At 39.0% G+C, this 24,001-nt stretch overlaps 1 protein-coding gene across 2 annotated transcripts in view; it reads left to right on the top strand.

Annotated features, from left to right (window-relative positions):
* The window catches only part of DTL (denticleless E3 ubiquitin protein ligase homolog), a 68,473-nt gene that overhangs the window by 4,716 nt on the left and 39,756 nt on the right, over nucleotides 1-24,001 (top strand). Inside the window, exons 2-7 of one of the 2 annotated variants that reach the window (XM_055234969.2) lie at nucleotides 2,999-3,124; nucleotides 4,696-4,794; nucleotides 7,166-7,227; nucleotides 7,312-7,432; nucleotides 20,610-20,675; nucleotides 22,615-22,727. In XM_055234969.2, coding sequence (XP_055090944.1) covers nucleotides 2,999-3,124; nucleotides 4,696-4,794; nucleotides 7,166-7,227; nucleotides 7,312-7,432; nucleotides 20,610-20,675; nucleotides 22,615-22,727 — 587 coding nt within the window. The remainder of the gene's footprint in view (nucleotides 1-2,998; nucleotides 3,125-4,695; nucleotides 4,795-7,165; nucleotides 7,228-7,311; nucleotides 7,433-20,609; nucleotides 20,676-22,614; nucleotides 22,728-24,001) is intronic. The other variant, XM_055234970.2, reaches the window with a different exon arrangement.

The raw sequence follows: 24,001 nt of genomic DNA, 5'->3' as shown, positions 1-24,001 counted from the left end.
AAAAATACTTTCTTCAATAATAAATTAACCTTAGCTTACTGTAACTTTTAAACTTACAAACATCTTAAATTTTTTAACTTTTTGACCATTGTGGTAACAGATAGCATAAAGCACAAAATATAATTGTACAAAATATTTTATTTCTTCATATTCTTAGTCTATAAGTTTTTTTTATTTTAAATGTTTTTCTTTTCTTGACTTTTCAAACCTTTTATTAAAAACTAGGACACGATAGGAATTTTTAAGCTCCATTATAATCTTGTAAGACTACCATTGTGTATGCAGTCTGTCTTTGGCCAAAATGCCATTACGTGGCATATGACTGAATATCGTAGTTGAGTACAGTAGTACCTCCTTACCCTTGAAGGATACGTTCCAAGACCCAACCCTGTGTATGCTGTGTTTTTTACTATACAGACACATACCTATGATTAAGTTTAGGCACAGTAAGAGATTAACAATAACTAATAATAACAGAGAACAATTATAACGATATTCTATAATAAAAGTTATGTGAAGGTGGCCTCTCGGAATATCTCATTGTACTATACTTGGCCCTTCTCATGATGATGTGAGATGATATAATACCTACAACATGAAGAGGTGAAGTGAGATGAATGACGTAGGCAGGCACTGTGATGTAACATTAGGCTACTACTTCCAACTATGTGACAGACAAAGCAGCTTCCATGTGATAAAACATTAGGCTACTACTCCCAACTATGTGACAGACCTTCCAACTATGTGACAGACAAAGCAGCTAAGTGACTAAAGAGCAGGTAACGTATATGGCACTGATACTCTGGACACAGGGATGATTCATATCCTGAACAGGTCAGGGTAGGACAGTGTGAAATTTTCTTGCCACTCAAAATGGCACACAATTTAAAACATGGATTGTTTATTTCTGGAATTTTCAATTTAATAATTTCAGACCATCATTGACTGAAACCACGAAAAGCGAAACCACGGATGAGGGGTAACTACTGTATCTGGAAATTGAGTCTCTGAAAACTCTCATGTTCTTGTATACTACTTGGAATATGTGCATATAACTCCAGGGGCTTAAGTTGTACAATGAGGAAATAATAGCTTTTTCCAGACGTGTTGTGGAGGAAAGCATTACAGTTTCATGTTCATAACACAATAAGGATCCAAAAGTAGCTTAGGGTGGTTCATCAGTGAAGTGTGTATTGCAGGGATTGCTTAAGTAGAGGGGTAGGCAAGGACCAATCACTCACCATTCATTGGTGTTTGGATGTTAATTGTAGGCAATGAGGCAGAGTTAAAGAGTCATTGTTTAATTGTAAAAAAATTGTAGGTTTTTTGTAGTGTATCATCTTCATTTCAACCAAGTTGTTCAAAAGTCCCTTTTGAGTTTGTATTTTGCAGCTGATTTTTTTTTAATTCCAAAACGTGTATATTTACATAACCTTTGAACAGAGGCTTTTGTTTTTACACACTTATTCTGTAGGTTAATACTTGTGACCTCAACATAACTATTGCATTTTTTGGGGGGTGGGGTGGGTGGGGACGGAGTATCGCTCTGTTGCCCAGGCTGGAGTGCAGTGGCGAGGTCTCGGCTCGCGGCACGCTCCACCTCCCGGGTTCACACCATTCTCCTGCCTTAGCCTCCGAGTAGCTGGGACTACAGGCGCCTGCCAGCACGCCTGGCTAATTTTTTTTTTTTTTTTTTTTTTTGTATTTTTAGTAGAGATGGGGTTTCAGCATGTTAGCCAGGATGGTCTCGATCTCCTGACCTCGTGGTCCGCCTGCCTCGGCCTCCCGAAGTGCTGGGATTACAGGCATGAGAGACTGTGCCTGGCCTATTGCATTCTTTTAGTGGTCTTTAACAGCTCCTTTACAATGATATCTGATGTTGAAATAATGACATGATGGCCCCAGAACTAATGATTAAATTTGGATTAAATTTCTTTGGTGCCCTTCTGTTGATTCCTTCAGATTATATCTGAACATCCAAATGTAGATTTGTCAGAGGTTATGTCAGGCTAAGATGTATTCTCCACATAGTACTTTTGATGAAAAGTGAGAATTCAGAGTACCCTAAAATGTGAGTTTGTTAATTAAGATGCTTTCAATAGATTGTAAACTCAGTGTTTCCTCCAATGCTTATTGAACATTTGGTTTTCAGTAATTACTTGTTGAATGAATGTTTATTTTATATATTTAAAATGTCTGGATCACAAATCAGTATGATAAAAACAAATCTCTGAAGATGTCTTTACTATGTAGGAGCATAGTGCACATTAGATCTCTGACCTAAGCAGAATAAACTTTTCTTCCACCCTGAGTTTCTTGTTCTCTGTTCTAAATTCAATGAAAATTTACCCATCTTTCAAGACCTCCTGTAAAGACTCCCTGACCCACTACCACTAGCTAAGGCTAACTTAATGTTTTCTAGGGGTAGGTACATAACACTTCACTTTACAATTTCTCTAAGATACTATAATTGTTGCTATTAGCATTTTAGATTCCTACAATTTCAGCACTAAAGGAAAAAAGAAGTAAATTTGCTGAATATGTTACTGGCTATAGTAGTTGCATTGACATATATTATTTTCTTTGGCTCTTTGACCATTGGATTTTGTATGATGTTCTGGAATAAGAATTTAATTGAAAGGGATAGCAGTTTTAATGGAATGCTTTTGTGGTTGTCTCTTTGGTAGGAGAAGGGGGAAGATCTTTCTTAATATGCAAAGGCCTCTTGTTTCTTCTAATCTCAATGTACTAGTGAGAGTCTCCATTTTAGATAGTAAGCCCAAACTATACATCCCCAGAAGTTGGAAGTGCTCTTTTATTTTTTCCTTAGGACTCCTTAATGAAATAACAGAAATGGTGTCTTCCATAGATATTAATAGTAAGTGAATCTATGTTAATATCTAAAGTTTCTTAAGGACAAATATTTACCTCTGAATTTGTTAAAAATGCTGAAATGTGATGCTCTATTGCAATTCTATAAGGAATTGTCTTGTTTTAGGATGGTCTTCACAATACCCTCTACAATCCCTTCTGACTGGTTATCAGTGCAGTGGTAATGATGAACACACTTCTTATGGAGAAACAGGAGTCCCAGTTCCTCCTTTTGGATGTACCTTCTCTTCTGGTAAGAGAATTACTATCTAGGCAAGGCTTGGACAGAAATGATGTATTTCACACTTACAGGGAAAACATACTAGAGTATTTCCCTTTCAAAGAAAAGTAAATTAGGTGGATGTTAGAGTTTTTGTAAAAACTGTTGTCTTCTGATTTATAAAATAGACTTTCCTTAATTTCTATACATCATTAGCATAACTATATATTTCCTCTAAAGCATAGGACTATTCTAGCACCATTTTTAAAAAATCGATATAAGGAAAGGGTTGCAAAGGTTCAGCTACTATGAAAACTGTTTTATCCAGTAGATACATACCCTTTGATCTGGTTGAATGTATCTTTCTGTGACTCATTGGGGAATATATGAACAGAAATAGAAGTACTTCAGCCAGGCTCAGTGGCTCACACCTGAAATCCCAGCACTTTAGGAGGCCAAGGTAGGTCTGGGCACAGTGGCTCACACTTGTAATCCCAGAACTTTGGGAGGCCAAGGCGGGTGGATCACTTGAGGTCAGGAGTTCGAGGCCAGCCTGGCCAACATGGTGAAATCCCGTCTCTACTAAAATTGCAAAAAATCAGCTGGGCGTGGTGGCACACCCCTGTAATCCCAGCTACTTGGGAGGCTGAGACAAGACAATCACTTGAACCTGAGAGGCAGAGGTTGCAGTGAGCCAAGATCGTCCCATTGCATTCCAGCCTGGGTGACAGAGTGAGACTTCATCTCCAAAAAAAAAAAAAAAAAAAAAAAGAAAAGAAGAAAGAAATAGAAGTATTTGTCTCCACCCATAATAGTTTGAGAGGAAAGAAAAAGTTGTGAAAAGGAAATTTAAAACTAATAGACTCCTTATAAAAATTAGCTGGGCATGGTGGTGCATGCCTGTAGTCCCAGCTACTGGGGAGGCTGAGGCAAGAGAATCACTTGAACCTGGGAGGCGGAGGTTGCAGTGAGCCGAGATCATGCCACTGCATTCCTGCCTAGGTGACATAGCAAGACTGTCTCTCAAAAACAAACAAAAACTAATAAGACTATTATGTAGTCACGATTGTACTAAAAATAAGTAAATAAAAATATGATTAAAAAAACTAATAGACTCAGCCTGCTGGCGGCCTACATCATCATATGCCTTTGTTTGCCGTTGGCCAGTACCACTCTTGTTTTAAGTACTACCCTCAATTTAGCCCTTCTCTAAATAAGAGATTATCTGAAGAAAATTTTGGTGGTTTTGAGTAAGCTTACAAATTTTTGTGGCTGGGCGCGGTGGCTCACGCCTGTAATCCCAGCACTTTGGGAGGCTGAGGTGGGTGGATCACTTGAGGTCAGGAGTTCAAGAGCAGCCTGACCAACATGGTTAAACCCCATCTCTAGTAAAAATACAAAATTAGCTGGGCGTGGTGGTGCCTGCCTGTAATCCCAGCTACTTGGGAGGCTGAGGCAGGAGAATCACTTGAACCCGGGAGGTGGAGGTTGCAGTGAGCCGAATCGCACCATTGCACTCCAGCCTGGGTGACAGAGCAAGACTGTCTGAAAAAAAAAAGATTTGTGTTACTCTTTATATATTTTATTCTTTATTTCTGCTTTAGCTCCCAATATGGAACATGTACTAGCAGTTGCCAATGAAGAAGGCTTTGTTCGATTGTATAATACAGAATCACAAAGTTTCAGAAAGAAGTGCTTCAAAGGTAAGTCTAGGTCTACAATTTTTGTTTTAACATTTAAAGAACTGTACAAATCCTCAAGTATATTATTATTTGAACACATTCTGTTTTAGTCTGTCTTGTGTTGCCATAAAAGAATAACTGAGACTGGGTAGTTTATAAAGAAAAAGTTTACTTGGTGCGTGATTCTGCTGGCTAGAATATTAGACGTCTGGTGAAGGCCTCAGGCTGTCCCCACTCCTGGCAGAAGGCAAAGAGGAGCCCGTGAATACAGAGGTCACATGGCAAGAGAAGGGGGTGGTACCAAGCTCTTTTTTAACAATCAGCTCTCCAGGGAACTAATAGAGTGAGAACTCACTCATCTTTCACCTCTTAGGGAGGGCATTAGTCTGTTCATGAGGGATCCACCCCCATGACCCAAATGCCTCCCATTAGGTCCCACTTCCACCTTTGGGGATTAAATTGTAACATGAGATATGGGAAGGGACAAACATCTGAAGTATATATAACACATTCCCAATTATATTAACTTCTGATTAAGTCTTTTTAGGGACCAGGTTAGATGTGAATGGTGGACTGCCTATCTGTCAATAACTGTTAACTGTGACAATGCCTTTACTCAAAGTTAAGAAAAATACTTTTTAGGATTAAAAACAATTCTTCAAAAAGTTGAATCTTTAACACTTAATGTGGTTAGAGAAGTGTTGCTTTAAAATATTTATATTAATGAAGCGTTTTTCATGTATAAAGCAAAGTTCTAACCTTAAGAAGCTGATAATTTGGAACCCGTAAGTCAAGTGTTGAAATAACTGAAATAAAACAAAGACTATAAATGATGTAAAAGTAGAAAGAAAATACACTGGTGTCAAAGAGAAAGCTCTCATGTAGTAAAGAAGGCTAGGAAAATTTACGAAGGATGGGGCATTTGAGTTGGATTATGGTATTTAGACCAGTGGAAATGGAAGGGGGCACTCCAGGTGAAGGGAAAAGCATTAGCAAAGGTCTAGAGATAGAAAAGCATAGGATATAATAAAATAGGAAGTGACCAATTTGTTTGGAATAAGATATCGAGAACAGTGAGAGACGAGGCTTGCAACCAAGATAAAGACTAAAGAATGCAAAATGTTGAATGTCAAACTAAAGTATTTTACATTCCATTCAGAGAGCATCATGAAGTTCTTTTTGTTTTTGGTTTTTGTTGTTGTTGTTGTATTTTTGGTAGAGATGGGGTTTCACCACATTAGCCAGGCTGGTTAACTCCTGGCCTCAAGTGATCTGCCTGCCTCAGTCTCCCAAAGTGCTGGGATTACAGGTGTGAGCCACTGTGCCCAGCCAGTATCATGAAGATTTTTGAACTGGAATATATTTCAGAAAGATTCCATTTTAGAGAATACATTACTAGTGAACTCATGGAAAGGAATTGTAGTTCTCATGTGGTATTTAAGGGAATGTGTAATTTCCGTGAGTCCACAAATTCTCTTTGCTCATGCCGAAGGGTGCTGACTACTGATTTTTTATGTGTGCATCTTTATTTTTATTATTTTAAGTTCCAGGGTACATGTGCAGGACATGCAGGTTTGTTACATAGGTAAACATGTGCCATGGTGGTTTGCTGTGCATGTCAACCCATCACCTAGGTATTAAGCCCAGTATGCATTAGCTGTTTTTCCTGATGTTCTCCCTCTCCATGTTCCCCCTCAAGAGGCCCCAGTGTGTGTTGTTCCCCTCCCTGTGTCCATGTGTTCTCATTGTTCAGCTCCCACTTATGAGCGAGAACATAGGGTGTTTGGTTTTCTGTTTGTGCGTTAGTTTGCTGAGGATAATGACTTCCAGCTCCATCCATGTCCCTGCAAAGGACATGATCTCATTCCTTTTTATGGCTACATTGTATTCCATGGTGTATATGTACCACATTTTCTTTATCCAGTCTATCATTGATGGGCATTTGGGTTGATTCCATGTCTTTGCTATTGTGAATAGTGCTGCAGTGAACATATGCATGCATGTATCTTTATAATAGAATGATTTATGTTCCTTTGGGTATATACCCAGTAATGGGATTGCTGGGTCAAATGGTATTTCTGGTTCTAGGTCTTTGAGGAAGCACCACACTGTCTTCCACAATGGTTGAATTAATTTACATTCCCACCAACAGTGTAAAACTGTTCCTATCTCTCCGCAGCCTTGCCAGCATCTGTTGTTTCTTGACTTTTTAAATAATTGCCATTCTGACTGGCGTGAGATGATATCTCATTGTGGTTTTGATTTGCATTTCTCTAGTGATCAACTACTGATCTTTTTACTACTACAGCTTTCCAGGCATTTAAACTTATATTAATATGACTACCACAGAATACAATTTAGACATTTCACATTTACCATTTTCTTTGTTTAGAATGGATGGCTCACTGGAATGCCGTCTTTGACCTGGCCTGGGTTCCTGGTGAACTTAAACTTGTAAGTGACTTTATTTCATTAGGATCTGGGTAAATACTGATAAGGGATTGCTTTATTAAATTGTGCTTACCTTATTTTTGAAAGGTTACAGCAGCAGGTGATCAAACAGCCAAATTTTGGGACGTAAAAGCTGGTGAGCTGATTGGAACATGCAAAGGTCATCAATGCAGCCTCAAGTCAGTTGCCTTTTCTAAGTTTGAGAAAGGTAGGTTTGTGCTTATCTTCTTTCATCTCCTCAACCTTCTTTGCAGTGGGGAGATAAGAACCTGTAATTGTTTCTACCCTTTCCCCTATCAAAGTTACTACTTCACCTACATAGATGATTAAGATTCTTTTTTTGGAGACAGTTTCGTTCTGTTGCCCAGGCTGGAGTGCAGTGGCGCCATCTCAGCTCACTGCTACCTCCACTGCCTCCCGGATTCAAGTGATTCTCCTGCGTCAGCCTCCGGAGTAGCTGGGACCACAGGCGCGCATCACCATGCCCAGCTAATATTTTGTATTTTTAGTAGAGACGGGGTTTCACCATGTTGGCCAGGTTGGTCTAGAACTCCTGAGCTCGGGCAGTCCACCTGCCTCAGCCTCCCAAAGTGCTAGGATTACAGGCGTGAGCCACTACACCCAGCCAGGTGATTAAGATTCTAGTATGACTGAAAACCTTAATAAAATTAAATTGGTTTTAGGCCCACTCTTCTGGACATTATCTCTAGCTTGTCCCTGAAAGTCAAGAGTCTTTGATAAGTTTTTCTATAATCTTGCACATAAGGTAAAGATTTATAAACAGCTACAATACCATTGTTCAACTTTGATTGTTCATTGAAGTTAAAACCTTGTACTGGGCACTCATTAACTCTATTTGTAAAACTAAGCGTTACTTTAACTCTACTTGTAAAATCTAAATGAGCTATAAGGCTGATAAACAACATGATTTTCTACCTAAAAATTTATCATGTGTTTGGTTTAAATGGCCTGTTTTTTGTTTTTTGTTTGTTTGTTTTTTGAGACGAAGTCTCTGTCACCCAGGCTGAAGTGCAGAGAGGCTCGATCTCAGCTCACTGCAGCCTCCACCCGCCGGGTTCAAGCAATCCTCTGCCTCAGCCTCCCAAGTACCTGGGATTACAGAAGCCTGCCACCACGCCCAGCTAATTTTTGTATTTTTAGTAGAGCTGGGGTTTCACCATCTTGGCGAGGCTGGTCTTGAACTCCTGACCTTGTGATCCACCTGCCTTGGCCTCCTAAAGTGCTGGGATTACAGGTGTGAGCAACCACACCCGGCCAAATGGCCCAATTTTCTATTATGTTTTCAACTATTACTTAAAATTGATTTTCCTATGTTTATATTATTATAATGGACAAGGAAGATTTAAGAGTTATATAACACAGCACAGTACTGTAGCAGCTAGGGAAAAACTTATCAGTGGTGTCTGAATAAGCTCTTCATTTCTGTTTTTTTTGTTGTTGTTTTCTCCTTCCATTTGTTTCTCACTAAATAAATTTTTTTAAATGGACCAACAAACATTTCTCTCAAAGGAGTCTCTGAAGTAATCTGACTTTAATCCCTGAATAATAGTGACAGACATTACAATCTCCTTTATCACTAAAAAAAAAGTACTCTATTTTAAAAATCAAATGTTTTCATTTATTCACCTGAGCCATTTAGGAGGTTAAGCTGGTTTGGACTGGTTTTTTGTTTGTTTGTTTTTTGAGACAAAGTCTCACTCCGTTGCCCAGGCTGGAATGCAGTGGCGTGATCTTGGCGCACCGCAACCTCCACCTCCCAGATTCAAGCAATTCTCATGCCTCAGCCTCCCAAGTAACTGGGATTACAGGCGTGCACCACCACGCCCAGCTAATTTTTGTATTTTTAGTAGAGACAGGGTTTCGCCATGTTGGCCAGGTTGGTCTCGAACTCCTAACCTCAAGTGATCTGCCCACCTTGGCTTCCCAAAGTGCTGAGATTACAGTCATGAGCCACCATGCCCAGCCTGGCTTGGACTTTTAAGAAAGTCAGTTTTTATCTACTGTGGTTGCAGTTGAAACTGGAACCTTGAAGGGGAAATATGGCATGATTTTTCTTATTTCTGCATAACTTTATTAACATATTTAAGTAGTTAGGTATGCTTGTGTTGTAGTTTTCTACACTCCTGTGTCAGTTCACTCTGAGTTTGTAAAAATAATTTTAAAATAATGAAAATTTACCTAACTAAAGAGTAGTGGAAAACATCATATCTTTTGGTCCTTTTGCTTAATTTTTACAACTGCATGTGAATCAGTCTGACAATGAGCTGTAGAAGAAAAGGCACTGAGTTAGAGATTGGGGCAGGTGGATTTTTTCATGACTTTCAGTAGTTCATAGGTGCTCTAGTGTAAATTAGTCTAATCGGATACTACTCCCAAGCCCTGTGGTTTGTTTTGGTAAAACAGGATAGATAATAGCTCCACTCACTCCATCAGCCATAAGCCCTCTTGCAGGGCAAACCTTTGCAACTAAACATGGAAGCCCTTTGTTTTATTCTGGCCTCCTGGGCAAAGTGATTTTTACCTCCTTTGGCCTTCATTTTCTAATTTTATGAGATAAATACCTAGTCTATTTAGGTCACAAAAATATTGTAGACAAAAAAGTAAGGTGAAATATGAATACTTTTTTTAATCTGAGCTCATTATGGTAGCTCATGCCTATAATCCCAGCAACTTGGGAGGCTGAGAAGGATTGCTTGAGGCCAGGAGCTCAAGACCAGCCTGGGTAACATAGTGAGACCCTATATCCAAGAAAATAAAAAATTAGCTTGGTACAGTGGTATGCACCTATAGTCCAAGCTACTTGGGAGGCTGAGGTGGGAGGATCGCTTGAGCCCAGGAGTTTGCAGCTTTAGGGAGCTATGATTGTGCCATCGTACACGTATTGCCTGGGCAATAGAGTGAGACCCAGTCTCAAAATAAATTAATTAACTCAATCGATCTATCTATAATCAATCAGAGGACCATATAAATACTTAGTGTTTTGTGGGGGTTTTTGTAGGTAGTATGGTAGAAAACATCTTTGGTCCAGTTCCTTCCACCCTACGTGGGTAGGATACATATAATCCTAACTGGACATAGTCATGCTAATGGAATTTGCCTTCCCTAAGTATCTACCAACTAAAAGCAAAGAAACTGGGCTCAGATAAGTGCTTTGTGTGGCAAAAGTGCAGGTATTAGAACTTTTAGTGGATAATTAAAATTGATTATAAATGTATTTCTATTTCCTCTCCTACAGACTTATCTATATTTACACCTTCTTTCTCATTCTTCATTCTCAAGTTTTAATTGAATGAGAATCTCTTGCAAATAGGCCAGGCATTTATTTTTTTTAAGTTCCTCAAGGGATTCCAATGTGTAGCTAAAATTGAGAAACATTCTTGATCCTTCCCAAGACCTTCCACCATCACATGTATCCCCACTACCCTGTATCTTCAAGTTCTCCCTCTCTATTGGCTGTTTCTCCTTAGGAAAGACTCAAGAATGTCTGTGGCCTATTTTCCCAAATATCTTAACCCTGTGTTCTCTTTTAGTTATTACTGTTTCATATTTTCTGTCTCCTTTAATTTGGTTTAATCTATTTTCCACATCTAGCCATCTTCCTGAAATCACTCTTGCTGAGGTTATTATCTAATTTTCAGAAAGCATGAAACTTTTCAGGTCTTTTCTTCTGCTTGTATAATATGTTACACTTTTGGTCTTTTATAAAATTTCAGTAAAAGTCTTTGCTTAGAATCTGTGATATCCCACTCCCTCAGGTACTCCTTCTGTCCTTCTCTTTATTCTTTCATAGTTGCTTTTACCTAGCTTGAAGTGTTAGCAAGCCCCAGGATTTGGTGTTTAGCCTTTTTTTTTGCTTTCAACCTATACCTTCTTGGACAGTTTCATCTGTACCAGTTTTGTTTTGTTTTTCATCCCACTTGTGTTGACCCAGATCTATATTCCTAGCCTTAGCCTTTCTGCAAGTACTTCAGATTCAACATATAAAAAACTGAACCCACAATTTCCTCCCTGAACTCATGATTTCTCCCTGGCAATGCCATCTTTTTCCTCTCCTCTGATATCATTTCCTTGAACAACTTCATTTAACATTTCTTATAGTGCGAGTCTGATGGTAATAATTTACCTTTGTTTTTCTTTACCTGAAAATGTCCTTATTTCATCATCATTCTCGAAGGACATTTTTGTTGGATATGAAATTCTGGGTCAACAGCTTTTTTTCCTTTCATTGCCTGAAGTTGTTCCACTATCATCTCTGCTTTCATTGAGAACTCTGTGGTTGTTAAAATCATTTCCCTGTATATAATATGCTGTTTTTCCTGACCACTTTCAGGATTTTCTGTCTTTGGTTTCTAGCAGTTTGACTGTGGTATGTCTAGTCATGGTTCCCTTCACAGTTTTCCTGTTTGAGGCTTGCTGAGCTTTTTGTATTTGTAAATTCCTTTCTACTGAATAGGAATTTTTCTATCATTTCTTGAAATACTTTTTCTGGGCCAGGTATGGTGGCTCAGGCCTGTAATCCAAGCACTTTGAGAGGCTGAGGCAGGCAGATCACCTGAGGTCAGGAGTTCAAGACCAGCCAGGCCAACATGATGAAACCCCATCTTTACTAAAAATACAAAAATTAGCCGGGCGTTGTGGTGGGCACCTGTAATCCCAGCTACTCAGGAGGTTGAGGCAGGAGAATCGCTTGAACCTGGGAGGTGGAGGTTACAGTTAGCTGAGATCGCACCACTGCACTCTACACTCCAGCCTGGGCAACAGAGCGAGACTCTGCCTCAAAAAAAAAAAAAAAAAGAAAGAAAGAAATATTTTTTCTGCCTAATTTATTCATATTCTGTCTCCTCCCTGCTTCTTTTGGTACCTTAATTACTCATATATATATATTTTCAGTTACTCATTTATTTGACTTTTCTAAATTATCCCATGCATCCTTGAGGTTTTCTTTTTTTCAATTATCCTAAACTTAAGATAAAATGAACAAGCCATAAAATTAATCCATTTACAGTGCACGTTTTAGTGGTTTTTAGTTTATTCACTGAGTTGTGCAGCTATCACCACAATCTAAATTTAGAATCTTTTCATCAGCCCAAAAAGAAACTTGAACGCATTAGCAGTACTTTCACCCATTCCTTCCAACCCTATACAACTACTTAGTAATTTTGGTCTCTATAGATTTGACCATTATACACATGCATACAAATGGAATGATACAACATGTGGTCTTCTGTGACCGGCTTCTTTAATTTAGCCTAATGTTCAGTTCTATTTTTCTCTCTCTTCTTCAAATTGAATGATTTCTATTAATTTGTCCTAAAGTTCGCTTTCTCTATTTTCTCCAGTCTGTTCTTAGGCCTATCCAGTGAATTTTTTTTATTTCAGATACTGGTTTTCAGTTTTAAAATTTTTTTATTTTTTTTTAAGACAAGGTCTTGCCCTGTTAGAGGGCAGTAGCGTGATCATAGGCGCATGCCACCATGCCTGGCTAATTTCTTTTTGTATTTTTTGTAGAGATGAGGTTTCACCCATGGTCGGTCTTGAACTTCTGGGCCCAAGGGATCTGTCAACCCCGGCCTCCCAAAATGCTGGGATTACAGGCATGAGCCACAGTGCCTGACCTTCATTTGTTTGTTTGTTTGTTTCCTGCTGAGATTTATCATCTTTTTATTGATTACAAGTGTATATTTTTTTCTTCATTTTTTTGTTTTTTGTTGTTGTTGTTGTTGATATTTGAGACAGGGTCTCACTCTGTCACCCAGTTTGGAGTGCAGTGGCGAAATCTGCATACTGCAACCTCTGCCTCCCAGGCTCAAGCGATCCTCCCACCTCAGCCTCCCAAGTAGCTGAGGCTATAGGTGCATGCCACTACACCCGGCTAATTTTTGTATTTTTTGTAGAGATGGGGTTTCGCCATGTTGCCCAGGCTAAGTGTACGTTTCTTTAACTCATTTAACATGGTTATGTATCCTTTACAACCTTATCTGATAAGTCAATATCTGGATTATCTTGGGATTGGCTTCCATTGATTTATTTTCCCTTGAGAATAATTCACTTCCTGGCTCTTTGTAAGTCAAGTAATTTAAGATTATATTCGGGACGTTGCAAGTGGTATGTTGGATTCTAGATTCTGTTATATTGCTTAGAAAAGAGTTGGTGTTCCTTTTTTAACAGGCAATACACTTGTTTAGATCCAAATTGAAGACTGTCACACCTACAGGAGGGCAGTGGATCTTACCTCAATTATTTTCTTTAGTTTAAGCCTCAGCTGCAAACTGCTTTCAGTTTCTCTTGCCCATATGGTACAGGGGTCAGCCAGAGACTTGGACTGAGTTTAAACACGGAATTATGGGTTCTCTTTCTCTAGCTGTCTCCAGGTTTTCCCCATCCCCTCACTCTGACTGTTCTTGTTGCTCCCAGTCTCCTTTTCCTGGTTCTTCTGGCTTGAAAGATGGCAGATTTTTTAATTTGCATTTTAGCTGCCTGGTATTAATGCTGCAACTTTGGCTGTCCTCAGAGTAAAACCACAAAAAAAAAAAAAAAAAAAACCCAGTAACTTAATCTCAGGCCAATCATTTGCTAAAGATGTTGACTCTCCTCCAAAAATTGCATGTTTAAGAGGAAAGTGGGCCGGGCGCGGTGGCTCATGCCTGTAATCCCAGCACTTTGTGAGGCTGAGGTGGGCGGATCACCTGAGGTCAGGAGTTCGAGACCAGCCTGGCCAAGATGGAGAAACCCTGTCTCTACCAAAAATGTAAAAAATTAGCCGGGTATGGTGGCACATGGCTGTCATCACAGCTACTCGAGAGGCTGAGGCAGCAGAAGCCCTTGAACCTGGGAGACAGAGGTTGCAGTGAGCCAGGATTGTGCCACTGCACTCCAGCCTGGATGACAGAGCGAGATACCATCTCAAAAAAAAAAAAAAAAAAAGGAGGAAAGTGGTAACTTAAAGGGAGGAGTAAACTTTATCCCCAAACAACAGTTTCTATTTTAGGCGGAGTAAATTCCAACAAAAGAGGAAAAATGAACCTAAGTGAGAGTCTGTACAACCAAAGCTGTTAAAAGGAATGAATAGTGCCTGACAAAAAGTGCTTAATTAGATGAATGGTTTCAACATGGCTGACTAGATGCATCTGGTACTCACCTCTTTCACAGAGTGGAACCAAAATAGTGAGATATTACAGTGATAGTGAGATCATAGATAATTACACTTCAAATACATCATCTAAGAGAGAACACTGGGATTCAACAGAGAAGTGACAAGAAGCTCCAGAAGCAAGGAAGGAGAGAAAAGTAAAGCAGCCTGTTTGGCTGGGATCAGCTAGGAATCTGGAGAGGCTTCCTATGCAGGGAAAGAGTAAGTGAGAGACCCCCAGCAGCCCAAATACCCACTGCAAACCCTAATAATAGCCATGGGAGACCCCTTGATGCTCACGGACCCTGAGACTAACATAGGGAGCTGCCTGGAGACTTCGTGAAGGCATTGCTCCAGAGAGATATCATACTGGGTCCTACAAACCCTCAAGTCCTAAGCAGCTGTAACACTGATTTTCAGAGCCCAGCCCCCACCAGACTGTGTCCTGCCCTGCCACCCAGGCTGAAGTGGGAACCACACACAGCGACCTCATTCTCCTGAGTGGAGGGGCAGCTGCACATTTTCATACCCCCCAAGGACAAATTCCACTGCCTGCAACCTGCACCACTCTGGGCTGCTGCAGGGCAGAGGTGTAAGCAAAACTCAGTCCCTTAACTGCCTGCCTATGGGTACTCCCAGGGAAAGCAACCCAACTCTCCATGTCAGTACTGCAGCATAGCTGCTGCTGCCCCTTACCTGAGCATTCCACTGGAAGCCTGGGGATCACCCCACCCCTGCCTTCCATAGCCAGCACCTGCATGCACCACCAGTCACTGAGGGCAGTTCCACCCAGCCTGGCTTCATACCCGCCACTACCCAAGCACACCCTCTGGAAGGCCTGAGGATTGCCCAGTTCAGTTCATCACCAGTGGTGCCTGAGCACTCCTCCTAGAGTCTAAAGTTGGGCCTACTCAATCTGCTGCTACCACCATAGCTGGCACCAACCTGTACATGCAATCTGCAGGTCTAGGGACTGGCCTGCCCAACCTCTCTCAGCCACCGCCAACACTAGTATGGAACACTTGGGTTCCAGGGGATTTTTTCATCACTGCTATCATCATCCACACCACTTCACACCTCTGCCCAGGGGCTCAAGAACTTGCCCACTCACCTGGCCCACTGCTGCCATTTCCAATACCTGAGTAAGCCATCTGGAGGCCCAAGAACCTACCTGCCTGGATCCATTAACACCAGTGCCAGTGTATGCTGCCTTGGGGCCAAAGGACACACAGGCTCAGACCACTGCTGCCACCACTGGGGCCTAAAGACTGGCCCACCTGGTATTTCAGTTTCTGGCAAAACTTAACCAGTCTGCACTAACAGCCACACTCTAATCTACCAACGAAACTGGATACCAATGACTCTTTGTGGCCAAAAGGAATGATAGAGACTATGCTACTGCATGCATCCAGAACCAAAGCCAAGTGTCCTTTCCAACCATCACCATAGATACATCTTCAGGAAAATGTTCTCCACTACAAACCAAATTCAAAAAATTGGAAAAAGCAACTGTTACACCAGGTGCACAAATACCAACATAAAAACACAGAGAAATCAAAAAGCAAGGATATGTGACACATCCAAAGGAACACAGTAATTCTTCAGCAACAAATCCCAATCAAAAAGGAATTCTCAAAATCCTGGAAAAATGATCCAAAATATTGACACTAAGGAAGCTCAGTGAGAGACAAGAGAATTCTGAAAGATGATACAAAGAAACAAAAAAATAATTAAGGAAATGAATGAGGAATCTACCAAAGAGATAGGTATCATAAAATAGAGCTAAATTCTGGAACTACAGAATTCATTGAATGAAATACAAAATACCTTTGAAAGCTTCAACAATAGACTAGATCAAGCAGAAGAATCCCAGAACCTGAAGACGTTTTGAAGATCTTTTAAAATAACCTAGTCAGACAAAATAGAGAAAAAATAATAAAGATGAATGACAGAAGCTTTCATGGCATATAGAAAAGCAAGAACAAACCAAACCCCAAATTAGTAGAGGGAAATAATAAATATCAGAGCAGAACTAAATAGAGACTTAAAAAACAAGAAAAAGGGTCAACAAAACAAAAGGTTGGTTTTTAGAAAGGATAAAATTAATAAAGTACTTGCTAGACTAACCAAGAAAAAAAAGAAAGATGGTCTTAAATAAAATCAGAAATGAAAAAGGAAACATTACAACTGATAACACAGAAATACAAAAGATCATCAGAAACTGTTGTGTACAACTATACACTAACTAGAAAACCTAGAGGAAATGAATAGATTACAGGACACATACAACCTACCAAGACTGAATCAGAAAGAAATAGGAAACCTGATCAAATCAATAGTAACAAGATCAAAGCAATAATAAAAAGTCTTCCAACAAAGAAAAGTTCAGGAGCAGATGGCTTCACTGCTGAATTCTACCAAAATTTTAAAGAACTAACACCAGTTCTCCTCAAACTATTCCAAAAATTGAAAAGGATGGGAATTCTCCCTAACTCATTCTACAAGGCCAGCGTTATTCTGATACCAAAACCAGACAAGGACAAGGACACACACAAAAAAAGTACAGAACATACAGACACAGATGCAAAAATCCTCAACAGAATACTAGCAAACTGAATTCAACAGCACATTAAAAAAAAAAAATACACCATGATCAAGTGGGATTTATCCCAGGAATGCAAGAATAGTTCAACATACACAAATCAATAAACATGATACATACATCACATCAACAGAATGAAGGACAAAAACGATATGATCATTTTAGTAGATACAGAAAAATAATTTGACAAAATTCAGCATCCCCTCCGAATTAAAAAACTCTTCAACCAACTAGGCATAGAAGGAACATATCTCAACATAAAAAAGTCTGTATATGACAGACTCACAGTTAACACCACACTGAATCGAAAAAAGCTGGAAGCCTTTCCCTTGAGAACTGGAACAAGACAAGGACGCACACTTTTCACCACTCCTATTCAACATGGTACTGGAAGTTCTACCCAGAGCAATCAGGCGAGAGAAAGAAGTAAAAAGTATCCAAATTGGAAAAGAAGTCATATTTTCCTTGGCTGATATTATGATCTTATATCTAGAAAAACTTAAAGACTCTACAAAAAAAAAAAAAAAAAAAAACCTCAGATCTGATAAATTCATTAAAAGTTGCAGGATACAAAATCAACATACAAAAAAAAATAGCAGTTCTATATATCGATAATGAATTAGCTGAGAGAGAAATCAGGAAGGTAATCCCATTTACAATAGCTACAAAAAAATAAAACACCTAGGAATAAATTGAGCCAAAGAGGTGAAAGATCTCTACAAGGAAAAGTATAAAACACCAATCAAAGAAATTAAAGAGGAGACAAATGGAAAGAGACCTCATGCTCATGGATGGGAAAAATTATTATTTTTAAAATGGCAATACTACCCAAGCAATCTACAGATTCAGTGCAATCCCCATCAAAATACCAACATCACTTTTCACAGAAGTAGAAAGAACAATCCTAAAATTTATGTGGAGCCAAAAAGAACCCAAATGCCAAAGCAATCCTAAGCAAAAAGAATATAGCTAATATAATAACTAAAACAGCATGGCATAAAAACAGACACAGACCAATGGAACAGAATAGAGAAATCAGAAATAAATCCATATATTTACAGCCAACTGATTTTCAATAAAGGTGCCAAGAACATACAATAAATGGTGCCGGGAAAACTGGGTATCCACATGCAGAAGAATGAAACTGTACCTCCATCTCACTATATTAAAGAAAATCAAGACAGGCCGGACATGGTGGCTCATGCCTGTAATCCTAGCACTTTGGGAGGCCAAGACAGGTGGATTGCCTGAGCTCAGGAGTTCAAGACCAGCCTGGGCAACATGGCAAAACCCCACCTCTACTAAAATACAAAAAATTAGCTTGACGTGGTAGGCACGCCTGTAGTCCCAGCTCCTTGGAAGGCTGAGGCATGAGAATCGTTTGAGCACAGGAGGCAGAGATTGCAATGAGCCAAGATAGCACCACTGCACTCCATCCTGGTTGACACAGTGAGACTCAGTCTCAAAAAAAAAAAAAAAAAAATCAAGATGGATTATAAAGACTTAAATGTAAGACCTGAAACAATGAAACTACTAGAAGAAAACATAGGGAAAACACTTCAGGATATTGGTTTAGGCAGAGATTTTATGGCCAAGAACTCAAAAGCAAAGACAACAAGAACAAATAGATAAACTAGACTATACTAAACTAAAAAGCCTCTGCATGCCAAAACCTTTTGAATGGGAAGTATTTGCAAACTATTTATCTGATAAGGGAATAATATGTAGAATGTATACAAGGAACTCGAACAATTCAACAGTAGAAAAGACAAAATATTAAAAAGTAGGCAAACAGACTGGGCAATGTGGCAAAACTGACTACAAAGAAATACAAAAAAGTTAACTGGTCATGGTGGTGTACTACTGTAGCCCCAGCTACTTTATGGGGCTGAGATGAGAGGATCACCGAGCCCTGAGCGGTGATTACACCACTGTACTCCAGCCTGAGTGATAGTGTGAGATCCTGTCTCAAAAAAAAAAAAAAGTAGGCAAAGACCGTGGATAGACATTTCACGAAAGAAGACATACAAATGGCCAACAGGTATATGAAAAACTGCTCAACATGACTAATAACCACAGTGAGATATCATCTTAACCCAGTTAGAATGGCTATTATTAAACGAAACATGCTGGCAAGGATGTGGAGAAAAGAGAACTCTTGTACACTGTTGGTGGAAATGTAAATTAGTCCAGCCACTATGGAAAACAGTAAGATTTCTCAAAAAAAAAAAAAAACAAAAAAAAAAAAACACAAATAGAATTACCATTGATCTAGCAGTCTCATTATTGGGTGTTGATCCAGAGAAAAACAGTGTATCAAAGGAATAACTGCAGTCACATTATTGCAACACTATTCACAATAGCCAAGATAAGGAATCAACCTGTCTATTAACGAACAGAGTTTTTAAAAATGTAGTATATACACAATTGAATACTATTTGGCCATAAGGAAATGTCATTCACATCAACATTATATAAGTTAAACAAGCCAGACGAAAGATAAATTTCACATGTTCCCACTTATATGTGGGTGCTAAAACAGTATCATGGAGGTAGAGAGTAGAATGATAAATAACCAGAGGCTGGAAAGTGAGTGGGTGCAAGGGGGGAATGAAGAAAGGTTGCTTGATGGATACAAGCATAAAGTTAGATAGACGGTATAAGTTCCATCGTTCGATACCTGACTATTGTCACCTTACAAATTATTGTATATTTCAAGCAGCTAGAAAAGAGAACTTAAAATGTTCCCAGCACATAGAAATGATGAATACTCAAGGTGATGGATACCCCAGATACCCTGACTTGATCATAACACATTCTGTGCAGGCATCAAAATATCACACATACCCCTAAATATGTAAAATATTATGTATCAGTAAGAAAAATTGCATGTTTTCATTCAGTTTCCACAGAGCCCTCAGGTAGCTGTTTTTGTGTTTTATCCCATTTACAACTAATGCAAGTGGATTAGTTTAAGTGCTCACTCTTTCACACAGGAGGCAGGTTTTGTTTTTTTTTTTTGGCTTCATTTTAAAGAATAAAACATTACAGATAAATTGAAGTTCTCTTATAGTGCCTTCTCCAATCCCGTTGCATCCCAGAGGCAACCTCTTTCACAAACTTCATACGGATCTGGTTCATATTTTTATACTGAGCCAATACAGTTTAGAGGTTTGAAGTGTAAGCTCTGGATTCATACTGCCAGGAATACCTTTACAAGTTACTTATCCTCTCTGTGCCTCTCTTGGTACCTACTTAATAAGGTTGATAGCAAGGATTGAGATAATTTTTATAAAACATGGGATAGTAGCTAACATTTAGAATAAGAAGCACTCTGTATTTTGACTCTTGATTGTTATTCTTACTATAACTGTACTTATGAAGTATTTTATATGGGTTTTTAAGAATTTACAGAGGGGTGATTCTATAAAGTTTTAGTTCAACATTAGCATCTCAAGCTCTTTGTAATCCTTTTTCCTATTCATTATTGAGCCATATATTTTTAAATGTTTGATCTCCAGTGCCAGATACAGTACCTAGCACATAATAGATAGTCTAGGAAATTTAAATTGAAATATATGTGTCATTGACTGGTTTTGTTAACCTCTTAATAATATGTTTATTTCCCCACAGCTGTATTCTGTACAGGTGGAAGAGATGGCAACATTATGGTCTGGGATACCAGGTGCAACAAAAAAGGTTATCTAGATCTATTTTAATTTTGAGAGATTTGGGATTACCCTGTACTTAATTTTGAGTGAAACAGTTAGTGATTTCATCTGATTACCACCAGGGGGCATGTACTCATAATTCCCCATTTCTGCTCACTGTTCCAGATCTCAGGATCTTAGTCATTGTTACAAGTATTACACTCATGTATTTATCTCATATTGTCTTCTGAATTATAATGCCATTTACCGACATTATTGATGGACTTAAAAATATTAATACGCAGCCTCACTGGTAAATGTCCTTAAATTTATTTTGGTTTTTAAGAATTTTTATTTTATTTTATTATTATTTTTTGAGATGGAGTCTCTGTCACCCAGGCTGGAGTGCAGTGGTGTGAACTTGGCTCACTGCACTCTCCATCCGCTGGGTTCCAGCAATTCCTCTAGCTCAGCCTCCTGAGTAGCTAGGATTACAGGCACCCGCCACCATGCCTGGCTAATTTTTGTATTTTTTTAATAGAGATGGGGTTTCACTATGTTGGCCAGGCTGGTCTCAAACTCCTGACCTCAAGTGATCTGCCCACCCCGGCCTCCCAAAGTGCTGAAATTATAGGCGTGAGTCACCAGGCCCGGCCTGATTTTAAAGAATTAGATTGAATTAAACATAAGCTCATGGTTGTCTCATGATGCCATTAAGCAGACGATGATTATCTCACTGTTCACTTTTAGTTAATTTATTAAAAATTTTTTGTGTGTCTGCATTTTAAAAAATTGATAACATAGTTCTACATATTTTGGGGGGTATATGTGATATCTTGATACATATATAGAACATGAAATGATCAAATCGGGGTAATCGGGATATCCATCACCTCAAACATTTATCTTTTCTTTGTGTTGGGAACATTACAATTCTTCTAGTTTTTTGTTTCTTGTTTTTTTGTTTGTTTGTTTGTTTGTTTGTTTTTTGGAGACGGAGTCTCTGTCACCCAGGCTGGAGTGCAGTGGCGTGATCTCATCTCGCTGCAACCTCCACCTCCCAGGTTCAAGTAGTACTCCTACCTCAGCCTCTCGAGTAGCTGGGATTACAGGTGCATGCCACCACGCCCGGCTAGTTGTGTATTTTTAGTACAGACAGGATTTCACCATGTTGGCCAGGCTGGTCTGGAACTCCTGACCTCAGGCAATCTGCCTGCCTCAGCCTCCCATTTTTCTAGCTATTTTGAAATAAACAATAAAATTATTTAGAAAAATTTTAATAAACCTTATTTTGTAGAGCAGTTAGGTTCACAGCAAAACTGAGCAGAAACTACAGAGAGTTCCCATATAGCCCCTGCCCTGCCCACACACAGGCTTCCCCACTGACAACATCCTATACCTGAGTGCTACATTTGTTATAATCAGTTAACCTATGTCAACATATGCTGTCACTCAGAGTTTATAATTTACATCAGTGTTATATATTCTTAGTATTACACATTCTGTGGATATTGACAAATGTGTAATGACATGCGTCCACCATTGTAGCATCATACACAATAGTTTCACTACTCTAGAAATCCTCTGTGCTCCAGTTATTCATCCCTACCTCCCTCTAAGCCCTGGCAACCACGGATATTACTTCCCCCGGTCACATTTCCTCCATGTCATTTTATGGTTTTATCAAGCTCATTTCTTTTCAGTGCTGAATAATATTCCATTGTCTGAATCAACTACAGTTTATCCATTCACCTACTGAAGGACATCTTGGTTGTTTCCAAGTTTTGACAATTATTAAAGCTGTTATAAACATCTCTCCCTTTTTATACATTATAGTCTCACCACAGGAGATGTAGTGTAGCTGGCTCTGCTGGCTTCTAATTTCACCAACTTGGTCAAAAATTACTTAATATTGAAGTTTTATGTACACATGTTATATTCAGCATGTAAGAATCCTGAAACCTAAATTTCCTTGGAATATCTTTCAGATGGGTTTTATAGGCAAGTGAATCAAATCAGTGGAGCTCACAATACCTCAGACAAGCAAACCCCTTCAAAACCCAAGAAGAAACAGAATTCAAAAGGACTTGCTCCTTCTGTGGTAAGGTTTTACAGATGTATACATGTGTGCAGATCTTATCTGTAGGATAGAATAAATGGGAGGCTATTGATTAAGTGAATGAGAATCTTCATGATTCTCATTTGATATCAGTGGTTTATTGCTTATTCAGTACCTACATTTGTGGTTCTCAAATTCTAATTTTTAGTTCTGAATTATAATACCATTTACCTATATTATTGATGGAATTAAAATATACGTAGCCTCGTTGATAAATATCTTTAAATTTATTTTGGTTTTAAAGAATTAGATTGAATTAAGCATAAGATCATGTTGTCTCATGCCATTAAGCAGAAAGTGATGATTTTTTTTTTAATTTCAATATCTACATTTTTAAAAATTGATAACATAGTTGTACATATTTTGGGGGGTATACTATGTATAATGATCAAATCAGGGTAATTAAGATAGCCATCACTTCAAATACTGTGTGCATCAGAGTTGCCTGAGGCACATGTTAAAAATTCACCTTACTCATCCCTAAAAATCTCTCTCTACACACACACACACACACACACACACACACACGCCCCTATAGTATAGTGGAATTCATTAGGAAAAGTGGGGAGTAGTTTGAAGAAGCATATTAAGTACTGTGATGCAGTTTTCTAAGAGGAAAGAATACCTGTTGTTTTCGTAATACAAACTACAGAAAAATATGTTTTTTGTTTTGAGACAGAGTCTCGCTCTTGTCACCCAGGCTGGAGTGCAGTGGCGCGATCTTGGCTCACTGCAAGCTCCACCTTCCAGGTTCACGCCATTCTCCTGCCTCAGCCTCCTGAGTACCTGGGACTACAGGCGCCCGCCACCACGCCCAGCTAATTTTTTGTATTTTTAATAGAGACGGGGTTTCACTGTGTTAGCCAGGATGGTCTCGATCTCCTGACCTCGTGATCCACCCGCCTCAGCCTCCCAAAGTGCTGGGATTACCGATGTGAGCCACCATGCCTGGCCAGCTTATTTTAAAGCATTTGACAAAATATTGTTAAATATATTGAGAAACACATGGGTAGAACATAGTACCACTCTAATAACTTACAGTCAGAGCTCAAACATAATATATCCTTTTTCTTTAAAAAAATTGCCCTTTTTCTCACTTTAATGTAATTTTTTTTCATATTCCTGGTGTGTAGGGTACAAGTTAATATTTTGGGGGAAGTATGACTGCTAAGACATTAAGACTTAAAACTATACACCATGAACAGGACACAAGCATGAATGGAAGCAGATAGTGGAGGCCATATGAAGTTAAAACG

The sequence above is a fragment of the Symphalangus syndactylus genome, chromosome 19 (genome assembly GCF_028878055.3).
Source record: "Symphalangus syndactylus isolate Jambi chromosome 19, NHGRI_mSymSyn1-v2.1_pri, whole genome shotgun sequence".
Classification (NCBI taxonomy): Eukaryota; Metazoa; Chordata; class Mammalia; order Primates; family Hylobatidae; genus Symphalangus; species Symphalangus syndactylus.
Note: the sequence above shows the minus strand (reverse complement) of the source record. Positions and strands in the feature narration are given on the sequence as shown.